This window comes from Chenopodium album, chromosome 12 (assembly GCF_948465745.1).
Source record: "Chenopodium album chromosome 12, dcCheAlbu1.1, whole genome shotgun sequence".
In the NCBI taxonomy this organism is placed as follows: domain Eukaryota; kingdom Viridiplantae; phylum Streptophyta; class Magnoliopsida; order Caryophyllales; family Amaranthaceae; genus Chenopodium; species Chenopodium album.
In genome coordinates this window covers 17,379,169-17,396,277 of record NC_137845.1, presented here as the reverse complement: position 1 = coordinate 17,396,277, position 17,109 = coordinate 17,379,169, and the positions used below count along the sequence as shown (strand labels likewise).

Genomic DNA, 17,109 nt, shown 5'->3' with positions numbered 1-17,109 from the left:
TATAAGATAAAGTAAAATACCATAAATAATTCATTTCGAATTATTTAAATACTTTACAAAATACTTATTTAAAATAAAATACGAATAAAAATACGGGGTATTACAGAATTAGTTTCCAAATTGACGCTCAAAGGGAATTTATTTTTATTCTAGCAATATTTTGGGAAATTGCTAGTTTTAAAATATAAAATATAAAAATATCCAATTAAAAGACAACACGTGGAAAAATATCTTCTAAACCGGTTACCAATTTCACTAACAGGTAAAAGGCTCATTTTGAGAATATGAGGTATAAAGGTGGAATTGTTTCCAAAATCCACAAAGGTGGGATTGTTTAAAATGAGCCAAAGACTACTTCTAAGCTATTGAAAACTATTAAATGTTTTTTTCAAAAAAAAAAAAAAAATCTAAGGCAACGTTTGGGCGATTTACTAGTTGTAACTCTTAATCTCTTAGAAGTAAAAAAAAAAAAAAACGGACGAAAATCTTTATAAAATAATGGAAAATTTGAATTTTGGTACCTCGAAAATAGACCCTGTTGAATTTTGGCACCAGTTTAAAACTTTTTTTTTACTTTGGTATCCATCAAAGTGTAAAAATATAAGTTTTGATACCTCCATTCATGTTCAGTTAACTTTTCCGTTAGTGGGCCCTGTCACCTTCTAGCCACTCCTTTTCCACCTTCCAGCGACCCCTTAGCCACCTTCAAGCCACTAGCAACCAGGCACGCAACCACCTTACCTCACCACCATGATTGCAACCACCATTAGCCGCCGAATTAACCACCAGCACTTCCAATTCGCACCACAACAGTCGCCAATTTGAGCACCACGTCCAATTCGCACCACCAACACCTCTAATTCGCACAACCGCACCTCCAATTCGCACCACTGCACCTCCAATTTGCCGCTCCATGACACCACCACCACCAAAATTACCCCCCTGCAACACGCACTAGCAAAACCACCTGAAACATCCCCGCAATAGCCACAAAACCAACATGAAACAACCCAGGTGGTTTTCTAGGTTGTTTAAAAACCCTAAACGGGTTTTGTTTTGGAGTTGTTTCAGGTGGGTTTTAGGTTTCAAGGGGCGGCGAAAGGGGGATGGTGGTTGTTTTAGGGAGGGAAGAGGTCGGTGAAGAGGGGATGGGATGGTTTTCGGCGAACCGTGGTTGTTTTGGAAGGTAGCTGCTGCTGTGCAGTGGTTTTGCAATAATTGCGATGAGATCAGAGGAGGGAAAGGGAGGAGATGGGCTCGCCAGCGCCAAGGGAGAGTTTGGGCACCGGCAGCCGGCACGGGGAGGGGGGGCAGTGGTTGGTTGGTTTTTTTTTAAAAGTTTTTTTTTTTAATAAATTAAAGGAAAATTTGTAAATTACCACCTACATAGTAGACCTGTTTTGAAATTACTACCCGTTAATTTTTTTAATTTTATTTTACCACCCCTTAAATTAAAAAATTACTTAGATTCCCACCATTTTCATAATTCTGGTGGGTTTTCCGTCTGTGGGCCCACCTCCATTTTCATTTTCCGCTGCATTACCGCAAAACCTCTCTTCTCCATTTTCCTGCTTCACTTTCTCTCTCCTCCTTCTTACCTAAAACCACCATGGGAGGCAGAGGAAGGAGCCGCACTCAACGGAAGCACTTCAAGCAAAGGGGAAAGAGGAAGGAGTCTTTATTTCATAACAACCCCCAATTTAATTGAAATAGGAACCCTTATCTCAGAAAACCCCCAATTTAATTAAAATAGAAACCCTAATTTAAGAAAACCCCCAATTCAATTGAAGCATGAATCCTAATTTCATAAAACCCCCCATTCTACCTATTTACCCCAATTATAGTGGAATTTGGTGAAGGAAATGTGAATTGAAGTTGGGAGAGCTGTTTAAAAGAGAAAAATCGAGGGAAAAATCAATTAAAAGGGTCAAAATAGCGATTAGTAGCCGTTAGATGGGGCGTACAGACGGAAAACCCACCGCAATTTTGAAAAAGATGGGAATCTGAGTAATTTTTAAATTTAAGGGGTGGTAAAATAAAATAAAAAAATTAACGGGGGGTAATTTCAGAACAAGTCTACTATTTGGGTGGTAATTTACAAATTATTATTAAATAATTAGAAAATGGGCTCTATTAACGAAAAAGTTAACAAAATATGGACGGAAATACCAAAACCTATAATTCAACAAGACCCATTTTCAAGGTACCAAAATACAAAATTTTCTAAAATAATTAGCACGACATGGCAAAACAATAAACCTTAAGAGAACCCCCACAAGCAAAAATAGAGCCAGGAGTCAAACCACAAACCTTCCACATGGCTAACTCTAGTCATGGCAAACCTCTTACCATCATCGTCTTCTTCTTCTTCCATTTCTCTCTACAATCTTCCTTCTCTCTCAACCCTCAACACATCCATGCAAAGACACCTCTCTTTCTCTCTCCACCGCTTTCTTTCCCTTCGAAAACCCCCCAATTTCCCGCCTTTTTCTGGTCGGAATTCCCCCTTTTCTCTCTCCTCCATTGCTAATTTCCGACGACCCATTTCGTTTTTCAAGGTGGTTTCAATGGTGGATCATTCATCTTCAAGTTCTGCTTCTGGGGTTTCTCATAAACATACTAATCGTCTTGGTTTGGAGCATAGTCCTTATCTTCTTCAGCATGCTCATAACCCTGTATGTTCTGTCTCTCTGATTATGTTGATTTGATCATTTTTATATGTGTTGAGATAATTTATTTTGTGTTTTCAGGATTGAAGTAGAGTAATTAAAATTATCGATTTTATCTGAACTTATGTTATCTGAACTTTTCGTCGGAAATATGTTTCAATAAAATAGACATTAGGTTCTATTGTGTGTGATTTTGTCTGAAAAAAGTCGAGCTTAAGTTCAACAAACAATAGCTTAGTATTATGGAGTTTTATGGACTCTTGATTGCGATTATCGTGACGAATTACTCATTAATAGGGTGATCTTTTGCTTAATTATGAGGTTTGCCAATTTTAGGAGGTGTAGCACTGTGAATGACAGTTGAATTTAAGCCAAAAATATGGGGAACTTTGAGCTGAAAACAAATGGCTGTTAGCTCACAATGATAAAACAAACTATGCTTTCTTTTTTTTTTTTTTTTTTTTTCCCATGAATGTTTTTGGGGAATTGTCATTATATAATGTCTTTTCTTGTTCGACCGAGAATAGGAATTGATGTGTGGTTTTTAATTTGTTTCCCTAACTGCATTTTAGGCTGATTTTCAATTAGCTTAGAGTTAGTATAGTAGGAAAGAGAAAACCAGGGAAAATAATACAAGCTAGGATATTCGACGTTTTCTGTCAGTAAGAGAGTGATATGAATCTAGTTTTGTGTTTGACATATTTGGAAGTATGTCCCTCTTATAGTTGATGACTAGTACTCTAAAGCGTTAAGGCTAGATAGCCTAGAATGCGTGATAAAGTTCTAATCTTCCGAAAAAGAAAATTTTAAATCAGCAGAGAATGATTTTTTTTTTGAAACACAGCATAGAATGATTTTAATTATTAGAATCTGAGGTATGATGGGTACAGGCAAGCTGTGCTCCGGGCTAAGATAGATATGAGTCATATGGCTAAGTCATATATTGAAATCTTAATGACTAAGTCTCTATGTGATGATCACCTAGCCCTCTAGGTTAGACTTGCACATTCTGTATGTACCCTAAGATAGATATGAAACCTTCTTAGATTGCATGAACGGAATCAACTACGTTCCGAAAATACCTGTTATTCTTCCGTTTGCTTTAATCAGCATTGCATATGGTTTGGGATTCTTTTTCCATTAACCTGTTTTGGGTGCAAAATTTATGGGTTAGAGAGCTTTCATTGTGCCATATAAATCTCTATAGTTGTAGTTTGTGTCCAAAGTAGCAGCCTGGCAGGGATAGTCGCATTATTCTTTGAAGCTTGTTTAAGTATTTATCATTTTTCCTGCTTAACCTATAACATCTACCATTCTTCCTGCTTAACCTATAACAAGGGATTATAGGTTAACTGGTATCCCTGGGGTGACGAAGCATTTCAGGAAGCTAGAAGAAGGGATGTGCCCATATTCTTATCAAGTAAATCCACTAATTCAAATGGCAACTAATGTATATCATTAATTCATATATTTTTTTTCTTTCATACCTGGATTATGAAATATTATGTTTCTTCTGATAATGTTTCATCATTGGCATGACATTTCTGTTGACTGAAGTTGGTTACAGCACCTGTCACTGGTGAGTCTTCGGCCAGTTTACCTTTTAATTTAGTGCAAAAGGTGCAGAGTCTGTTACTATGCATGCGATGGTGATTTGTTTCTTTTTCTGCTTAGGTGTCATGTGATGGAAGTTGAATCCTTTGAGAGTGAAGAAGTTGCAAAGCTGCTGAATGATTGGTTTGTTAGTATTAAGGTCAGTACAATTGTTGATTTGAGTCTTTTGTTTGTGTAGAATGTTATTTAATTTTTCTGGTGGCATTGACATCCTTCAACTATTTCTGTTTAATGATATAGTGTCTTCATAACAGGTTGACAGGGAGGAACGACCGGATGTTGACAAGGTATATGAATAACTTTCTCAAGGTGTATGTAAGACTGTCTGAGGGTTAAGTTATACGATATAATTACTGGCTGTCTTTAGCTATTTAAAACATCTCATATACTTATTCTGGTGTCATTGGTATGGAGTTGTGATGTGGCTCTTAATGATTGTATCCTGTTTTCAGGTATATATGACATATGTTCAAGCTTTATATGGTGGTGGAGGGTGGCCTTTGACCGTATTCCTTTCACCTGATCTTAAGCCACTGATGGGTGGAACATATTTCCCACCAGATGACAAGTATGGGAGACCTGGGTTTAAAACTGTGCTTAGGTAAACTTTGGAACACTGGCAGCCAGTGTATAAACATGATTTCTGAAATGTCGTACTTCGTATATCTTAGAAGATCTCTTATCCAAAATGTTGACCTCTGTTATTCCTCATCTAATTATTTACAAGTTGTTCACTTCTGTCAGAAAAGTTAAAGAAGCTTGGGACAGTAAAAGGGATGTGCTTGTGAAAAGTGGATCTTTTGCTATTGAACAGTTATCAGAAGCATTATCTACCAAAGCTACTTTGGATAAGTTGCCAGATAATCTACCACAAGAAGCCTTGGATCTGTGTGCAGAGCAGGTATGTAATTTATTTAGCTTGTGCACATGTGTTGCTGGCAGTATTCAGAATTCATAAAACAAGTAGAAAGTTTATCCACTATGATGCTAAACCAAATTAGACATCTATTTTGTGACTATTTCATTCTGATTATCGTAAATCCTTTTCTCACCTAAAGCATGTCCTTAATTTAGGATGTAAAGAAGATAATTAAGTTTTATACCCTGAAATTTGGTTCATAAAATTCCATTAGAAGAAGCCTAATACCACTTCAAGCTCTGCCACCATTATAATGACTTAAATATAAGTGAAAAAGCCAATAATGAAAGATATATAAGGAGAAGGTGCCTATTTTTTATCTAGCCTTTTAAGCACAGCTACAACCTAACTTCAAGAGGCAATGCCTCCTAGCATAGAACTCCTGATTGATTAATTCTTGGGCTATATTTTAGAACAACTTCTATGAAGACAAGGAGAGCATATAATATCTGGAAAAAAGAGCTACACTTAGGCATTATGCAATAAGCAAGAGAGAAATAAATATTAATGTGCAATGGCCTTTCTCTGTTTTCTCTTATATCTTTAGTTGTCAATAACTTAAATTATTTAAAGTTGGTATTTTGAAATTACACATTGATACAAATCCAAAAATGTGTTACATGATGACATTTTGTTTCTATATAATAGTAGAATATTGTACTCATTTTAACTCATGCAAAAGTGAAAGTGGAACAATTAGCCAAAAACAGAAATTCGTGAGTATGTAGGGTCGTGATGATTTTGATAGCATCTACTGGATAAATCAGACATCAAGTTTGTATAGTTTGGAATGATTGAAAAGTTGTTCAGATATTTTTATTCTCGTGCAAGGAAAATTATCTTGATTTTACCATTTTCCAATCTTTTTGGGCTCTTGGTTCCTTAATATAAGTTGTTCTTATATTAAATTTATGGAAGTGAAGCTCAAGCATTGCTCAATTTGAAATTCTATGCTAGGACGTTGTGCCTCTCTAAGTTGTGGAATGCTGCTGCCTGCTGGAAGTGTTCCAGGCTTATATGGTTGATCTTTTTCTGGCCCATTTCTTTTTTTTTATTTTTTTTATTTTTATTTTTTTTATTGGAATCGGATAAAGGTTATTATGCTGGTATTAAGGTGTTGGAGCTTGGAGTGGTCTTAAATGTATATAAGCGTGGGCTTGGATGAAGGTTATAATCTGGTATCAAAGTGGTGGAGCTTGGAGTAATTTTTATATACACCCAGGTGCAAGGTGCACCCAAGGGTATTTTTGCCCATTTAATATATTCTTGCTCATTTCAAAAATTTTAACTGAGCAAAAACCCACCCTTGGGTGCACCTACCTCTTTGTGCACCCAGGTATACATAAAACGTTTTGGGCTTATGGACAACTTTTGAGATGTTTTTATTGGAAAGCTCATGGGTCGTCTTATGCACTCATTATTTAAGCATGGATTCTTGACAAGGAAAAAGGATTGGAGGATTATTTTGGGTAAAGAGTTTTAACTTTTAAGTATGATTTAACAAAAGTTTTGCTAATGGCTGTATTCAGTTTTAAAGAGATAAACTTGTAAGGCTTTAGTTCATTTAGTTGGTATAAGTTTTAGTGATGGTTTTGTGCATCAAATTGTTGATGGTTTATCATCTACTATCAACTTCAAAGAATAAATCGGGGGAAAAGCTATGAATGTACCAACTACCTGTAAAGACTTCATGATAGTAAAATATGGGCCCTTGCCATCCATCTGACTCGAGGATGAAACTTGACTAAACTCAAGAAGAGCCACTAGAAAAGATAAGGATTATAGATGTCTATAGGTTGAAGGCATGGACATGCTCAAGTTGTGCTTGGAACTGTAATTCAATTATCTAGTCCTCTTATTGTGTATATGATTTCTAAAAGTTTCAATTATCAGTAATTGTTGTTGTTTATTGGATTACTGTGAAACTCCTTCGTTAAAATTGGAAGCGTAAATTGATAAAAAGGGCTTTTGTGCTGGTCAATATCTATCCCATAATCTCCAGGTATAGTTTGTCTGATTAAAGATTGATTGGTGATCTGCCCATTCTCTACCTGTCCATAGCAAAATAGTAGCGAACTACTTGTTCTTGAAGGTAGAATACCTTGGCTAAAGGAAAGCCTTTCTAGCAAAAGGGGGAAGTTTTTATTTATTTATCAGGGTACTCAGGATACTCAAAAAATTATAATATGGAAATATTTACATTTCTTAAAGGGCTAAATTCCCCTCTCGTTGTTTATCCTATATAATAGATGGTTTGAGTTCAACACTTCCCAATATAGCTCAGTGTCATGGACCTCTTGTCCTCATATTAATGATCTGGTTTGCTCTACAAGGGTCTTTCCGCTTTTTTCTTGTCCTCGTAAGCTGATAAAGAAAAAAAAAATTTGGTTGTCACAAGTTTTTAATTGCAGTCCCTGAGCATCTAAGGCCTTGCTTTTTCCATATATTTTCACGTTCCATGTTTGTGGCTAAACTAATGAAGAGCTAGGAAACATTATGTAAACATGAAGAATTTGGAGTCGTGTTTTAACCTTTCTCTTAAGTCTTAACTATTAAATCTTTTTGAAAAAGATGCTGCAGCTTAGAATAAAACAAATTTTGTCCCAAAACTTTTTATTTGTCAGTTCTCTTGATATATAATATTATTCTGCATTTTAACAACTTAAAAAAAAAGTATCTATCCAGTGACATGTGAATTATTGTGCTTTGTAGCTTTCTGGAACTTATGATTCAGTAAATGGTGGGTTTGGTTCTGCTCCAAAATTCCCAAGACCTGTAGAGATCCAACTGATGCTTTATCATTCCAGAAAGATGAAAAATACTGGAAAACCTGGTCAAGCAAATGAAGGTTTTCAAATGGTAAATTTTATCCTGCAATGTATGGCTAGGGGAGGCATACATGACCATATTGGAGGTGGCTTTCACAGATATAGCGTGGATGAGTATTGGCATGGTTAGATCTATAATAATATTTTTCCTTCTTGCGCGCTTCTCTGTGTGTGTGTTCTCAAGTGTGAGAGAATGTGATTGACAACAATTCTTTCATTGATATTGCATTGTTCTGAAAATAGCATGCATTCTATGGATTTGCTTTTCGTATATATTTACTTGACCATGCCTAGTGCAATTAATATATTGTTCATTAGTAAGATAATGGTTTTCACTTGCAGTTCCTCATTTTGAGAAAATGCTGTACGACCAAGGGCAGCTAGTTAATGTTTATCTTGATACATTTGCAATCACAAGAGACTCCCAGTACTCTGATATTGCAAGGGATGTTCTCGACTACTTAAGGAGAGACATGATTGGAGAAGAAGGAGAAATTTACTCTGCAGAGGATGCTGACAGTGCTGAGACAGAGGGTGCAGCTAGGAAAAAAGAAGGTGCTTTCTATGTTTGGTCTAGTGCAGAAGTAAGTGAACTTTTGATGTGCTCCCTGTCACATTTAGTTAAGTATATATGAAATTAGGTTATAACTTGCTGGCAAATAACCTTTTTGGAGTTTCTGGGGTGTATACATTTGCAAGGTGGCTTTGGTGTGGCAATAATATTTAGGGATACATGACATATATCAACATCAACTGTACCCAAAACTTTAAAGGGCCTTCACAATAGGTGAGGTTTGGGGATATGGGTGGCATTCTTAGGTGCTGTAGCTGAAGTATCAAAAAGTGTTTTTTTTTTTAATTTTTTTATTTGGGGGTGGGGGGGGGGGGGTGCGGGTGGAGGTGAAGTTGGATTGTTAAAAAAGGCATGTTATTGATGGACTGATGCGATAACCCTTGATGGTGTTCTGTTTTAACAGTTTCCCTTTCCATCTTCAAACTGTTGCCCACTTAAAAGATGCTTATGTCTCTTACGATGTCCATTTTACACTTTCAAAGCATACTTCATTACTTCCTCCGTTTTTTAATAGTTGCAACACACACTTTTCACGGTATTTAAGAAATGTGAGGTTCACATGATATAATACACTTTAAAATGAGATGAGTGGTTGCTAGGAGTGTAATTTAGTGGGCCATGTGCTTTAAATAAGGGATATATAGTTTTTCCCTAAAATAACTTTCCATTTATAGTGTGTTGCAAGTATTGTGACATTTCCATTTTAGGGAAGTGTTGCATGTATTAAATAACGGAGGAAGTATATGATTTCTCAGCCTTTGAATTTTCTAATAATTTCATGTTGAGAGTTTGTTTATTGATACAACTTATATGGTTGTTTTCAGTTTGATTTACCTATTTTTTTGGTTACATATATTCAGATAGAGGACATCCTTAAAGAGCATGCTACCCTATTCAAGGAACATTACTATATAAAGCCCACTGGGAACTGTGATCTATCTAGAATAAGTGACCCTCACAATGAATTCAGAGGCAAGAATGTGCTTATTGAGAGGAGCAGCACAGAAGCACTGGCAAAGAAACATGGCATGTCTATTGAGCAGTATCTTGATATTCTGGGGATGTGCAGGAAAAAACTTTTTGATGTGAGATCTAAGAGACCACGTCCACATCTGGATGACAAGGTACTTTTGTTTTTTCGTGTAACTCTGACTGTTGAAAGCTGTTGAACCTTCTTTAAAAAAGCTCTTCAAAATCTGCTGCTTTGTGTTTTTAGTCAGGGTGCCTGATGGATTCCTTTGACTGGAAGCCAGGTTTTAGGACCATTTACGTTTGGCTCTAAGCCTCTGACTCCTCCTAGCTTAGTGACTTGTTGAAATATTACTGCCCCTTTATTCAGTGCATATCAACATATTTGTGACTCTGCATGTATGATTTTGATTTTTCTATTTTCTTGTAACCCCAGTATTGTGGTTGACACGCTAAAATTGATATTGATACAATCTTCAAATGAAAATATTATGAAATAACTTTGTGTCAGTGTGTCAAAAATAAATTAAAAAAATAAATTACTGATACAACTGGTGTGTCTTGGTTTTGTTTTCTTTGTGTGTTTAGTTTCATACCTAACACAAGTTGTGGCTTCATGTATTCTTCCGCCCTGTCTGCATGAATAATATGGCACATCTTGCAGGTGATAGTGTCGTGGAATGGACTCGTTATTTCATCCTTTGCAAGAGCTTCTAAAATTCTCAAGGGAGAACCTGATGGACTTAAACATTACTTCCCTGTTGCTGGTACTGATGTAAGAACTCTTTCCATAGATTATAAACTTGCCTTTAAATCTTTTTAATTGATTGCACTTTTATTTGTTCGGTTTTGTTCGCCTACTCACTCTACTGTGAGCTGCTCCATTATTATTTGAGCTGTCCTGAACTTTTTCAGTAGTTCATTTCTGTAATTGCAGCTTTTTGGATGTCACCTAATTGTATTTAACTCACCCCTAAATAAAGAACAAATGTTGATATTATGGCTTTACTACCACCAAGAAATTTTGGATTTCTATTCTTTCTTTTCTTCCAATAAAAGTAGGGGGGTTGAGAAGTTTTCAACTTTCTTTGATGTATCATTTTTGGGAACTTAGTTGATCATAATATGAATCTATTTCATCACTATAGTTACATACCCCAGTACAACTATATGGTGTTAGGTCCATTGACATCAACTTTATTGGTGTAGAAAGCAAAATATTTAACTAGAAAGAGTAAATAACAGATAGTTTGAATCTTTTATCCTTATATCAGCCATTTTGGGAGCATAAAATCTTCATATTGCAACGTCCTAATAGATCAGGGATCCCAAAAAATCACTCTATCTTGCTCTGATCAATGGGCGGACCGGGCCGAGGCGTAAAAAATATGCCCATTTCTTGGGTCGGGCCGGGCCTAGCTTCGGGCCAAACCTTTCATGCCCAAAATGGACGGTCCGTGCAGGCTTTTCAGGCCATTTTTGGGCTGGGCCAAAAAATGCTGCCCAAAATCAGGCCGGGCTAGGTGTGATTAGCTCAATTTGGGCAGAGCAAGATTTGGACCGGCAAACACATTGACAACCAATATGTGGTACGGCCCATCACTTTTCTCTTATAACACCTCTGAATACCCTAATCATTTGAATTTGAATTGATTGCTCTCCACTAGCTTAACTATAATGATGGTTTGTTGTGCATTTCTTTCATACTTCCTCTGTTTCATAATAGCAGGCTAGCAGCCAATGGGCTATATCATAGCTCTTGGTGTTCAGAATTGACTTGAGGTCTTAAATCTAAATCATAGGCTTGGGTGATGAAGAGTTGGAAATTTGGATGTGGTGGAGTTGTTGAGTAAAAGATGGAGTGCCTTTCCACCTCTCTCTCTCTCACTCTCTCTCTCTCTCTTGGTGATGGGAATAAAGTTGTGGTGATGGGTGGTAGGAATGGGCTAGTAATGCTAATAATTTTCTTGTTTTGGTGGTGGTTATGGGCTTATGGTCTGTTTGGTGGTTAAGCTGGGAACAAAGGAGGGAGTTTGATAATTGATGTCCTATTTACATCCTTTTTCCCTTTTTAAAAAATGTTCCATTTGGTTGGGGCATTGCGTCAAGGAGCTGGAGGAAGAGTATATGGAAAACTTCCTAACAATGTGCTGGGCGATTTTGGGTGCTCGTAATATGTATGTGATTGAGAATGTCGTGGTTGAGCCAGAAAAGTTGGTGAGCTATGCAATGAAAATTGATGGGGAGGCATGAGTTGCAGCTGCAAGACTGTATCAGGAGGGGGTGCGGGTGATGGTGGCTTTCATAAGGCCACAGCCTGAGATTGGGTGCTTCAAGGTGAATATTGTCACAGGGTTGTTGGGTGTAGGTGCTGTGATCCAAAGCAATGAGGATGAGGTCTTGGTTTGCATGGTGGTTAAGTGTTTGGAGAAATTGGAGACGATTGTGACGGAAGTTAAGGCGATACATTGGGCCTAAAAGTGGCGAAGGATGCTGGTTTGCGTTGGATTGTGGTTGAAAGTGACTGCTTGATGTTTATACAAGCTCTACAAAAGAAGCTGAAGAGTCTTAGTGCTTTCTTTATGATATTGATGATTTTTTAAAGTTATGTTTTAGCTTTGATAATGTAGTTTGGTCTTTTGTTGAGCGTAATGGTAATAAGATCACTCATGATTTGGCACATTAACCTTGGAAATTTTGCTTATGGGAGGAGTAAATCCCGGGTAATTTAAGTGCCAATTAGAAACGGAAATTTTTTTGAAACAGTTGAAGTAGTTTATTTAAATAAGTTGTGCCTAATATATACTTCCAGTGTATACTACCCATTGGTGCTGCAGACTCCGAAGGAATATCAGATTTTTGGGTTATTTAAAAAAGACCGTTACCAAAATGCCTATCTAGAAGATTTGCAGAATCACATGCACTGCTGCTAGAAGAAATTAAAGAACCTAAAAATCCCAAGTAATCACTTTGTTATTCTTTCCTAACAAGTAGTCAGAATTTCATCTTTACATATCCAACTGAGAGATCCACTAGAGTTCAAAAAGTGCTAAAAGAGACGATGTTTTGATTAATCAGGTGAGAATTTCAGACATTATACGTCAATTTGTACAATAAAAATAAATGTACCGTAGCAAAATAAATCAAATAAAAAAATACTTTGCAGGTGTAAGTTGAGACATGCTACTAGAGGATGTTTTGAGTTGTTTACTCTTCCATGTGTTCAATTTAGCTTACTCTTCTCAGTATGATTGCCTACTTGTCTCTCAATTATATGAGAATGGAGTAGTGAGCAGTCTCATGGGTATGTCCCAGTGGGATTAGTTCAGATATTAAATGGTTACATTACTCTCGAGATTGGAATCTATCTGAAATGTTGTATGTTTAGTAATCAATTGTTCAGTGCATTTTTTATTTTTTAGTTTCTGAAGTTACCTTACAGATATTTAAAATTTATTGATCTTATTCAGCCCAGTGAATACATTGAAGTGGCTGAAAAGGCAGCATCTTTCATAAGGAGGAATCTATATGATGAAGAAATTAAGAGACTGCAACACAGCTTCCGTAATGGGCCAGCTAAAGCCCCTGGTTTTCTAGATGACTATGCATTTCTTATTTCAGGACTGCTAGATCTTTATGAGTGTGGTGGGAAAACCAGGTGGCTGGAATGGGCTGCTGAGTTGCAAGCTACCCAGGCAAGTACTTCAAATTGCTCATGAGCCTTGCCATTTTTACACAACAAAAAGTCGCATATTTAAGGAAATCTGACTTCAACTATAAATTAATGCTCGAGTTTCTCTCTAAATAATCTGAATTCTTTGGGGCGTCATTGCTTCTTCAACTAAGTTTGTTTCAGGCAAACTAGCTAAAGTAGTATATCTTATGTCAAATATCTTAATATCTGTAACAAGAAGGAAGAGAAGGAACTGAAGGAAAGTGACTATTCAGTTCAATCTTAAATGTAGAATCTGATGTCCAACCCATTTATTTTTCGTATTTGCTTACTAATTGCTGGAAATATTTTAGGATGAGTTATTCATGGACAAGGAAGGTGGAGGCTATTTCAACACCCCAGGGGAGGATCCTTCTGTTCTTTTGCGTGTTAAAGAAGATCATGATGGTGCCGAGCCTTCGGGCAATTCTGTTGCAGCAATCAACCTTACCAGGTTGGCCTCAATTTTTTCTGACCGCCAATCCGATCGCTACAGGAAGAATGCTGATCTGCTTCTGGTAAAAACCTAAGATTTCCTTTATTTGAGTCTTGTAGAGGTTGTTAAAGCTTTTTATTTTAAAAAAAAAAAATTGCAATTTTTATGGTTTCAGGCAACATTTCAAACAAGATTGAAAGATATGCCAATGGCAGTACCTTTGATGTGTTGTGCAGCTGACATGCTTGCCGTCCCTTCCAGAAAACAGGTGGTTTTGGTTGGACATAAATCTTCAACTGAGTTTGACAGCATGTTGGCTGCTGCTCATGCAGTTTATGATCTTAACAAAACAGTACGTGCTTAATTTATAATTTCAAATCCATGCATTTATATCCTTCCTACATTTTCTTCAACAATGTGACGCTTTCTTCCATGGCGGAACACTTGTAGGTGATCCACATTGATCCAAGCGATCCAGAGGACATAAAATTTTGGGAAGCAAACAACGCGAAAATTGCAAATATGGCAAAAGGTAGCTTCTCTGAAGATAAAGTAGTTGGTCTCATATGCCAAAACTTCTCCTGCAAGCCTCCTGTCTCTGATCCTGCTTCTCTTCAAGCTCTTCTTTCGAAGGGAAATTAGAATTATTATCTATGAAGACATACAGGCTTGGTGAGTTTTAGTCATGCCAAGTTTCTGGTGTAAATTATGTATCTTTCTGAGCGTTGCTTAAGAAGAGTTTTCTGATATTTCTCTTTGGCGAAATCTTGGTTAGGTTCACAGATTACAGTAGAGAAGCTGCCACCCAAAGAGGGGCAACCTTTGTAATTCTATTTCTGGTGTTTTAATATGTGTTAATTATGCTTTTGGTTTGGATATGCGAGCTCTTATTTTGAGTGTTTGAATGGGTGGTTGGGCTCGTGTATGTTATGTTTATGGCAAATTTGGTGTTTTCGCCTTGCCCCCATTTTTAATGTTACTTCTTGTGAGGTGAGTGATGCAAGTGCAGAAGAGTATTTCATGTTGTAACCATCTGTTGATTGGTTAATTTGATGATAAAATTATGCATTTGTTGAAAAACCAAAGTACTTATTGGTGAGTAGTTCCACATTGAAAAAAGAAAAGGAAGCATTTTATAAGTTAATTAGGAGTCGCTTTTATTAACAATTGATTTTAGTATGGAACTTTTGTTAGGTTTGTAAGTGGAAGGGCGGCAGGGACTTTTCTCCTAAGTTGGGTTTAATGGTTTGAGCAAAGATGTGACTAAAAGACCTAGACTTACATTCTCCCTAACAAAAAATAGGAATAAATTTTGCTATAATTGATCGTACATGTGTCATGACTAAGTGGATGATGTAGCATGTTAGATATGCCAACAGAAATACTTCCTCTGTTTTTTCTTACATTTTTTTTTTTTTTTTTACTTGGTAAGTGCCTTAATTCGACTAGGCGGAGCACATATGTCAATGTAGAACCTTGATCATATAAATTTGAATATCAATAAGTATACATTATAAAAAGTCAATATTTGAAAATTATACATTAAGACGATTTCAACAAATATCCACATGATTGTATTTTTCTTATATAACATTAGTCATAGTAGATTATGTGAACACCGCAAAAATCAACATGACATTTAAATGAAAATGGAGAGAATACTACCAGTATGTTTTATGGATTGTTAGTTTCACCTTATTTTTGCTTATCAAACCTAATATAAATTTATTTTTCTAACTTGATCTAATATGTACTTTATTTTTCTGATATGATTGTTTGCTTTTACTCAACTTTGACCTTATGTGTACGCTAATTTATAAGGAAAAAAAAATATTAAGTGTAGCCTTATTAGATTCGTAGTTGTTTATAATTTTTTTCACTGTAAAATTAAAGATATTGATATAAAAAAAAAAACGTACATAAAATGATAAAGTATATCATAACTTGTTTTTTCTAATATGAGATGAACTAAACATGGCCTTAGTCACAGGTTCAAATCGTGTGTCATGAATTCATGATTAAGCAAATTGTATGTCATGTTCTAAATAAACCTATTACGTTAGAAGATTACATTAAACCTATTATTGTTAGAATAGTGACATCACTCCCAGCTTTTATAGTATAATGATCAAAGTTTAAGGCTTCATGGAAGGATTTCAATTATTTTACCCATTCTATACATTGTCTAATCTATATTACACTATTGTTGATATAGGATATAGTTCTTATTATATTGATTAAGATAATTATAGTTTGATTGAACAAGTCTAAGACTAACCAAAAATTATTAAGCCATAAGGAACTAACTAATGAGTAATGATGTAAACTACACACTTAGACATTCTCATTAGTTTTTTATTTTAGTATTGGATTTAAAACTTTTTAATTTAACCTAAATCACTAAACATTATATTAGAACAATATTCTTCAAAATACCCGTAAATTATTTTGTCGGAATTATTTCGTACCCAAATCACTTAATTGTCCTTTTTAACAATGATATGACATGCATAAAATAATACTCGTAAAAAAATTAAATAAAATAGCATGTCTAGCTCAATAGACTGACATTTAATGCTCTCACCATAAAGATACGGAGTACTACAAGTACCATTTTTACAACTTTACCCCCACTGATACTCCTCACCTACCCAAAAAAACAGGGGTAAAATCGTAAATTCACATCCCAAACGTCGGTACTACGAATCTCCAATAATTATTTTTAAAAATTTGATTTTCAGGTGCGCGTTATATTAAATGCCAAAACAACTCCCACAATTTCACGCTCTTCCCACGCTTTGGCGGGTATCTTATTCTATTATTTTGCCAACAAACAAACAAACAATCTAAACGATTTTATTCATTTTTTTGTTTCTTCCTTTAATTTAATTATTTGTTTTTATAAAAAGGGAACATTAATTAATTGAGCCTGTGTGATTGACTGATTTATGTTTGTTGACGCTTTTTTTGCAAGTAATAGGAGAATCATATACTATGATAAAATATCATACTATGATTTTGATTAAATTAATCATATAGAATAGTTACACTAGCTTATGTGGTGGCCAACTTTTGAGTCCTTTTCAGACATGAATAACATTAGTCAAACCAGAATTTAATTTTTTTTTGCCCTTTTAAAAATTTTCATTTTTTGATGGAAGAACTTATTATTATGACAAGTAATGTCAATTTCTTTTTTATTATTTTCGAAATTTGGTAAAGGTATCCTATGTCTCTATACGTTTTATATTTTTAATATTTGTTGTCTAGGAAAAAAATTTAATTTAAAATTACTAATATACGAGCACTTTTTTATTTTTACACTGAAAATTAATATATTTATAGTTGTAAGAAGCACTGCATAAGTACTAAACTTGCTTGAATAAAA

The 17,109-nt window shown here is 35.5% G+C and overlaps 1 protein-coding gene across 2 annotated transcripts; it reads left to right on the top strand.

The window, feature by feature from the left end:
• The first annotated feature begins 2,284 nt into the window (after positions 1–2,284).
• Positions 2,285–14,599, top strand: LOC145570430 (uncharacterized). Of its 2 annotated transcripts, none has more exons than XM_081629504.1 (15): positions 2,285–2,675; positions 4,017–4,089; positions 4,227–4,248; positions 4,344–4,422; positions 4,538–4,570; positions 4,736–4,884; positions 5,028–5,184; positions 7,915–8,155; positions 8,373–8,614; positions 9,465–9,728; positions 10,238–10,348; positions 13,044–13,268; positions 13,600–13,803; positions 13,897–14,073; positions 14,172–14,599. In XM_081629504.1, the coding sequence occupies exons 1-15, from the start codon at positions 2,334–2,336 to the stop codon at positions 14,361–14,363; spliced, it is 2,511 nt and encodes an 836-aa protein (XP_081485630.1). In that variant the 5' UTR covers positions 2,285–2,333; the 3' UTR covers positions 14,364–14,599. The 2 variants fall into 2 exon arrangements, with proteins under 2 accessions (XP_081485630.1, XP_081485631.1); XM_081629505.1 differs by having other exon boundaries at positions 2,571–2,675; positions 4,008–4,089.
• The last annotated feature ends 2,510 nt before the right edge of the window (positions 14,600–17,109 follow it).